The 8,326-nt window shown below is 50.6% G+C and overlaps 1 protein-coding gene and 1 pseudogene across 1 annotated transcript in view; one reads left to right on the top strand and one right to left on the bottom strand.

Annotated features, from left to right (window-relative positions):
- Positions 1-6,424, top strand: part of LOC103275424 (putative serine protease 47) — a 13,415-nt gene extending 6,991 nt beyond the window's left edge. The window contains 4 exon segments of the mRNA XM_021706331.1: positions 546-683; positions 2,717-2,845; positions 4,776-4,955; positions 6,233-6,424. Coding sequence (XP_021562006.1) covers positions 546-683; positions 2,717-2,845; positions 4,776-4,955; positions 6,233-6,424 — 639 coding nt within the window.
- A 742-nt stretch (positions 6,425-7,166) lies between these two features.
- Positions 7,167-8,163, bottom strand: LOC103275423 (annotated as a pseudogene).
- Positions 8,164-8,326: the final 163 nt, after the last annotated feature.

The raw sequence follows: 8,326 nt of genomic DNA, 5'->3' as shown, positions 1-8,326 counted from the left end.
GGGTGAGTTATGGAGGGACAGATGGAGAGTGGATGCAAGGGTGGATGGACGGGCAAACAGATGGATGGATGAGTGGATGAATAGGGTTGTGCAGGAAGTTAGGTAGATGAAGGAATGGATGAGTGAATAATGGAGAAAGTTGGTGATAGATGGATGGAGAATGGATTGGAGTATGTTCATAAAAGAGTAGGTGGGTCAGTGAATGGTTGCTAAGCTCAGTGAATCGGTCGTGTGTTGGTGGTATCTGCCTCTTTGTGAAATAGGAGAGGTGTGATCTATTGCTATGACAGAGGTGGAGGGAATAGAGTGAGTATGTGGAAAGGTCTGAGAAAAGGGAGAGGAGCTTATCAAAGATGTAGAAGACTGAAGCAATGTTTAAAGCTCAGCTGTTTTGAGAAAAGCTTGTGTTTGGGGCAGTGGCGAGCAATTGGGCAAGGTGGGGGTTCAGAGTAGCCTGGGCTTCCTTAGCTAATGTTACTACAGGGCATACCATTGACTTCTCCCTTATCTTTGCAGCACACCTGTCACCAGCCTTCTCTCTCCAGGAGGGTAAAGTGGACCTCATCGAGAACACATTCTGTAATACCTTACAAGGGCAAAGAACTAGCAAAGGCAAGACCTATTCTGTGCATGAGGAAATGCTGTGTGCAGGGGACTTCTTGACAGGAAAGTCCATCTGCCATGTGAGTAAGGTCATTTATGCTCTTCCTTTGCCTGTTCTCTTGGCCTGTTTCCCCAGGGGGGTCGAGGACTGTGATGCCTCTGTTGTCTACGCAGGAACCCCTGGATTTCCTGGGTTTCCCTCTGCATACTTTCCTGAATTCCATGCCCTAGAAGTTTCCCCAGATTAGCCCTTTTCTCAGCCCATCCAAGCATGAGCATCTGTTAGAAGGACCCTCAAACAGAATTTATTTTTGCTGCTTATTTTAAACTCTTAGGTGAAGTATAGCATACATATATCAAAGTACATGTAGTTTGAAGAACTTTTCCATGCTGACACAATGTGCTGCCAGCACCCCCAGAAGCCCCATTGTGCCCCCTTCTTATCACCAACCACCATCTTCACTTTTAAAACTTCAGATTGGATTCTGAATTTTCTATAAATGAAATTTTCAGTTGGCACTCTTTTGTGTCCTAACATTGTATTTGCATTGTATTTGTGAGATTCTTCCACACTGTTGCATGTCATCACACTGTGTTCAGTCTTGTTGTTCTGTGGTGTGCTGCTGTGTTCATTGAGTTCCATGATCAATTCTACACTGGGCGCATATTTGAGTCATTTCCAAGCTGGAGGTGTTACAAGCAGCACAGATGAGCACCATCTATATCATATTCTATTATATAGAAGTCCTTGAGCAAAACTGCTGGGTGAAAAGGTATGTATGTGTGTTCAGCCTTGACAAACAGCCCTCCCTCCAGTCGTGGATGAGAGTTTCTGTCTTCACCCACACTTGGCCCTTTCCATCTTTTCTCATTTTGACCATTCATGGTGAGTGTGTAGTGGCTTGTGGTTTTAAATTTGTGTTTCTTGATTACTAACTAAATATTTTTTCTTATGTTTATTGTCATTGGACATCTTCTGTGAAGTCTCCCTTCAAGTTTTTTTCCCTTTTCATTCTTCTGTTGGGTTGTCTTTTTCTTCTAGGAGCTCTTTATATAGTCTGGATGTAAGTTCATCATTAGCAAATGGATTGTAATGTCCCATTTGATAGGTGGGTAAATAGGCCCCGAGAGGGAAAGTGGCTAGCCTAAAGTGAGGCGGCACCATCTGGGCCCAGTTGTTGTGACCCCAAGGCCAGCTCTGCCTTCTCCCACAGGATCCAGCCTCCTGCGCTGGCATCTGTGAGCTGAGCTTTTGCTGAGATATCTCCTTACAGTGGAGAGGAAAGTGTTAGGGCACACTGGAATCAGAGACATTGCTCCGCCAGGTGTATCTGCCTTGTGACCTTGGGTGGCCTCTTCTCCTTCTGAGCCTGGGTTCTCATCCTCTGTGTGGGGATTCTGAGCCTTCTTCATGAAGTTGATGAAAGGATGTTGTAGTAGGTTGAATAGTGCCCCCCCAATTCATGTCCACTTGGAACCTCATTTGTGACCTCATTTGGAAATAGGATCTTTACAGATGTAATTATGAATCTCAAGAGGAATCCATCCTTGATTTAGGGTGGACACTAGATTCAATGACTGATATTCTTGTAAGAAAAGGAAAAGCCATAGAGATGCACACAGAGAAGATGACCATGTGAAGATGAAGACCAAGAGTAGAGTGATGTGGCCATGAGCCAAGGAATTCCTGGGTCAGCAGAAAAGGCAAGGAAGGGTCCTCCCCTAGAGCTTTTGGAGGTAAGTATGACCCTATCAACACCTTGATTTCAGACTTCCAGCCTCCAGAACCATGTGAGAATACATTTCTGTTTTTTCTAAGTCACTGAGTTCATGGCAAAGTGTTATAACAAGCCCTCAGAAAGAAATACATTTAGCTAAGTTCATGGTGCTACCAAATGACAGACTGAAAACTAGAACTAGGTCTCTCCTGCCTCACAGTCCGAGCCTTGGATCCCTCTGGCCCATAGGAAGGGCTCCTTGACAGCATTGTTTTCATTCCTGTACAGTGAGCTGGCTGCCCTGCTGGTGGGAGGTGCCCCAGGTTTCTTGGTTCCCCGTCAACATTCTCAGTCATTCTACCTTCTTGTCTGTCTGGCCCATCCCATCTTCTCAGTCAGCTGCCCACAGGTGGAGCAAGGAGGCTGCCAAGTGCCAAGGACTGGCGGGCTCAGTCACTGTGTCCCCAGTCCAGCTCCAGTCCAGCCCTGTGCTCCACCTGCTTCTTCTTGCAAAGGCTGTGCTCGTGAGTCTCAGGGCCAGCATTCTCTGACTGCATGTTGGACATCCCATAGTGTCCCCTCTGTGTGACCCCGCCCTCCTCTAGTAGGAACTAAACCTGTCTCCAGGCAGAGGACACCAATGAGTTGGAGACCTCTGTAGCTTTCCAGTCACTTCTGCCTGTCTGTGAGACTCCATCTGGACTCATCTCCTGCTGTGTTGCCTGCTACCCCAAGGCTCTCTGCCCTCCCCTGAAATACCCCCAACCATGCATGGGGCACCTCACAAGAGCTCTGAGGAGATATGAAACTGATTTCAGGGTGACTCAGTGTTCACAGTATGGGGCAGGACAGACCTGGTTCCAGTCTTTACTCTGTCATTTGATGTGCTATGACCTTAGCTAAGTTTCTTCACCTGTGCAATGGGTGCTGACAGCCTCTACTTCTTAGGGTTCCTGTAGAAAATGTAGCACTGTGCCTGACTTCAGCAGGTGCCAGACAAGTGTTGGCATTCATGTTCTGGCTTTGCCTGTCTCCCTCTCTTTTAGTTGTACTAATCCTTCTGGATCCATCTTAGACCCACTCCTTCAGCCAAGGTGGAATTCACCACCGTGGCCCCGGCTCCACTGGACTCATGCACGAATGGTTTCCTCTGTCTCTACAGTAGTGCAAACGGCAGTTCACTCTGCATGGGATACATTCGCCCTGGACCTTCCTCTGCCTACTCAGAGATCCCCAGTGATCAGAGGGACACTGGGGTCTCTCCCATCTCTCCCAGAGTGGCCCAACAGGATACTGGCAACCACACAGTTCATCTGCGTGAATTGCTGAGACCTGCAGTGGATAGGGACCACTGCCTAGAGGATCAGGCCTCCTGCTGGCCTCCAACAAGCTGGGTGGTGGGCCCTCTGTGGGGAAGGGCAAGAGGACTTGGGGTGGCAGGGGGCACTGGGGGAGGCACTAGGGCAGTGGAGACCCACTATGTGAATTTGCTGGGGCTGCAGTAATGAATCACCATAAACTGAGTGGCTCAGACCACAGGGATCTATTTTTTTATAGTTCTGGAGGTCAAAAGTCTAAAATGAGAATGTTGGCAGGACTGGCTCCCCAGGTGGCTCTAGGGGAGATGCCCTTCTCCACCCTCTCCAGCTTCTACGGTCACCCACATTCCTTGGCTCCCAGTGTCTTCCTCCACCTTCCAAGTGCATTAGTGCGACCTCTGCATCTGGTATGGCATCTCCTTCTCAGACTCTGACCCTCCCGCCTCCCTCTTTCCCTCACAAGGAACTTTGTGATGACATTGGGGCCCATTTGCAAAGTCCCTTTTGCCTCATAAGACACCATAATCACAGGTTCCAGGAATAAAGGCATGGATATCTTTGGGGCCTCTTTCTGGTGACCACACCGTGTCACTCCTTCTCTCCCCTTGGGCCGCCCCTCCACCAGCGCAGACATCTTGCTTCTCACCTCACCACAAAGATCTCAGGAGTTGGATGGAGCTCCATCCTCTCAAGGAGAGCAGCCACCCGCTCCGAGCTGCCCAGTCCCTCCCGGCCCAGTGGCTCATCCTGGGCCAGCCCGTCCTTAAGCATGGGTCCCCAGGGCCTTTTCCCTGCTCCATGTCCTCTGCCCTCACTCTCATGCCTCCAGCAACCTCCTCTAGCTGCCACTGGTGTCTCTGCCTCCTTTCCCAGTGACCCCTTCTGGGTGAATGTCCCCGGCCTCTGGGCCCAGTCCACTCCACTCTGCCCTGCCACGCTGCCTCCCTTGCTGGGTCCCTCCTCCTTGGCACAGCGGCCACCACTCACACTCAGCTAGGAGCCCCCCTTGCAGCTCTCCATCTGAGGACCCGAGTGGGAGCCTGACTCGGACTGCTGAGGCTAGAGCACTGACCTTGCTATCTGGCGTCTCCAGCCCCCCATCCCAGCACTACCTCCTCTCTCTCTTTTTCCTTAGGGTGATTCCGGGGGGCTTCTGCTCTGCTATCTCCCCAGTGCATGGGTCCTGGTGGGACTGGCCAGCTGGGGCCTGGACTGCCGACATCCCGTCTACCCCAGCATCTTCATCAGAGTAACCTACTTCACCAATTGGATTAAGAAAATCAAGAGGCTCGCCCCTCCTCCTGACCCTGTCCCGGTGCCCTCAATATCCTCTCCACCCAAGTCTCTGAGGACTGGGGCTTTACCCAGGTGCTTCCATGGACCAGGCTCTTGGTGCCCTTTAGCCTCAGGGCTTGATGGCAGGCCAAATGGTGACTGGAGAGCCCCTGGGCCCCCACTCACTGCCAGTCTTGGTCTCTATGCTAGAACCTCCCTCTCTCCAGCCCACTATCTCTATAAGTGGTTTGTTCTCCTTAGCTTTTCTGTCTAACTTGTCTTCAGTCAACTGCACTGTCCAAGCCAAGCCTAGCTGAAGGAAACCAACCACATAAAAGACCCATGTTCTCCGCCCATGCCTCGCACATCCTTCCTGGGCCCCATCTGCTGCTCAGCGCGCACCCTTCCCTGGGAGACTGTCATCTGACTCTCAGTGCAAGAACACAGCACCTCGCAGGGGACTCCCAGCTGTGGGCTCCTAGGAGGAAAGCAGGACTGGGGACACTCAGGGTACACTTGAAAGACAGTGGCGTCAGTGAGACTCAACACCCTTTGAGGCCAGGAGATTTATTAGAGCAGCAGCTACAGAGAGAGGGAAGAGGGTCTGTAACCGCCTGGTAGGGAAGGGGGAGTGAGAAAGCGATGGCGAGAGAGGTCTGTATTTATCGGTTTGGGAGGGGGCGGCCAGTGCCGTACTAGGGTCTTTATTGGAGGGGGCTATGAGGTAGTATTCCTATAGGGAGATAATATTTGTGTATAGGTTTAAGTTGCACGCGCGCAGGAAAGGCAGGAACTTAGGGCGTTTGTTGTCTTTGGTTTCATATAGTGTTTAGCGCCATCTCGGGAGACGCCCTTCGACTGTTCCCTGTGCCTTTCAACACTGAAGGGGCTGGGTCCACAGCTGGGGAGAAAGCGAGGTCTGTCTGCCGTCACACACCGCTTCTGTTTTGGGAGTGCCCAGTCCTCCAGAGGAGGTGGGACTTTGTACTCGGTGTCCACAGTGCAGGAAAGCAGGAGTGTAGTGGAGAAACAGCATTGCTGGGGTCTGGAGGAGGGTGAGCCAACTCTCAGTAGAGACCGAGGGAGGGACGTATTTGGAGCACAGAGTGACTGACAGGAACTGAGGAGCAGGACCCAGGCCACAAGGAAGGGGGTTCCAGCTTGTAACTAGGGCTCTTGGATGTGGGGGGCTGGGAAAGTGGGTGGTGGCAGACAGAGAAGGGCCCTGATGCTAGGCTGAGAGCCACGATTTAGGCCAGCCATGCTCAAAGCTCTGCTCTGGGACAACTCCCTGCATCTCCTCAACTGCCTCTGCAGGCCTTCCTTTCCCCAAGTCTGCAGGAGCCCAGCCTGCTTCCCACCTCCCCAGCCCCAATCCTGTGTGAACTTCTCCCTCCTGTCCAAGACCCCAGGCCAAGCCTGTCCTGGGTTTCTGCATTCTTCCAGCTGTTAGAGCCTGGTGTCACTTTCTCTGCTAAGCTGACCCAGGACCTGGTGGCCCAGAAGTAAGACTTGAGGCAATATCTTTGGCTATCCTTCCCATAAACCTGGCGGCACAGAGTCTTAGTGTAGCCAGAAGAACCCCTAAGAGGCCTCTCAGTGCAGCTCACCAAGCCTTCTGAGACCACAATGAAATGGAAGTAATCCCACCTAGACCATGGGTAATACAGACCAGGTGCCATCAAAGGGTTCTATGCAGTCTTCTTTATTGGAGGGCGTAATTGTAAAATACGAAGCAGCGATGATTCAAGCAAGTGAGTGTCTGCTTTATATTCCCAGTCACAGCACAAAATGACCAAGTGTCCTCATCAATGCCAAGATTAAAAGGGAAGGAGGGAGGGAGGGAGGGGGAGGGGGGGAGAGAATGAATGAGGGAGAGAAAGAAAGAAGACAATGCCACGTTCATTAAAATCTCTTGATAATTTTTGTTTTCCGGCTGATCAGATGAGTTTCTCCTGTCACTGTGTCGTCCTCTCTGTACACTTTAATGGTTTTATCAGCTTCAGCTGTTAGTAATCAACTTTCAGACTGATCAAAAGCACAAGCAAATATTCCTGACTCACTGTCCAAAGACCCAGGTTGCCCAACTGCATGAACTCACTGAAAATCGTAGCCAGTTCTCCAGTCCCAAAGATGCACAGCGCCACTATCAGCTCCAGATACAAGTACTCCATCAGAATTTACTGTCAGTGTGTTAATAATAGCACTGTGACCAGAAAGATTCTGAATGAAGTTTCCATCAGGGAATGCTTTATGTCATCTAGAGAACCTGATGCAAATATGCAATGTCTGCGATGTGAAACACAGCCTTAACTGATTTTTTTGTGATTTGTTAATGTCACTCTTGTTTTTCCAGCCACCAGATCCCACACTGTTCTTGTAGTGTTATGGCTTCCTGTAGTACACTGTGGTTCTGCAGCTTAACGCCTCACTGTAACAGCTGCGTATGTATGTCCAGATAATGTGTGTACTCTGGCTTCAGTTCTCACATCCCAGATCCGTGTGGTTGAATCCCGACTGTGGGTTACCAGTACACCAACTGTTGAGTGCAAATCCAAGCACTTAAATGGCCGCGATTGTGCCTTATCGCCTTATTGTGTTCAAGGTCCCAGTGTTTGTCTTCTCCACAAGAGAACAGGTACGGGCTCCTTGTACTCCACAGTCACACCCCGCACAGGACTAGTATGCTCAGTCAGAGACAGGTTTAATTTGCCACCTGCTACATCCCTGCTCTTTGCAGTTCTGTCAGTAGACCCAGTAGCAAACCACTGGTTTCCAGGTTCCTCAGCAATTCACCGAACCCTGCCATGATGCCCACTGGTAATCCTGCGGAGTCTCCATTGTGGATGCCTGGGGTGTGGGGGCTTTTCTAGCCACCAGTCTAGAGTTCTTTGTATTGCCAGTCTCCCTCACAACTGAACCACCCACTGTAGACAGCGAGCAGTCAGAAGACTCAGGACATCGGTATTCACTTCCACCAGGTGCAGTGTGGTTTGTGTCAACCCTGGCCTGAGGCTAGTCACTGGGACGCTGATCACAGGGGAGGACTTATCCTTGTTGCACCCATCACATAGGAAGGCCACTCTGGTGAACAAATCATGGAGAAGGGCCAGTGTCTGAGACACACATTACACAGAAGCCCCTGTCACTGGGGCACCCATCACACATGAGAGCCAGTCACGGGGACATCCATCCCAAAGATGACCTGCATTAAGAGCAAAGGTATATGAATCACACCAAAGCCCCATGTTTCGTCTCACATCACTTTAAAAAAAAGTTAGGCCAGGCTCGGTGGCTCAGCCTGTAATCCCGTGCCTTTGGGAGGCTGAGGTGAGTGGATTGCCTGAGCCCGCGGGTTTGAGACCCGCCTGGGCAGGCGAGACCTCATCTCTACAATAAATAAAAAAAATT

The sequence above is a fragment of the Carlito syrichta genome, unplaced genomic scaffold, assembly GCF_000164805.1.
Source record: "Carlito syrichta isolate Samal-C Ts95f unplaced genomic scaffold, Tarsius_syrichta-2.0.1 Scaffold315456, whole genome shotgun sequence".
In the NCBI taxonomy this organism is placed as follows: domain Eukaryota; kingdom Metazoa; phylum Chordata; class Mammalia; order Primates; family Tarsiidae; genus Carlito; species Carlito syrichta.
Note: the sequence above shows the minus strand (reverse complement) of the source record. Positions and strands in the feature narration are given on the sequence as shown.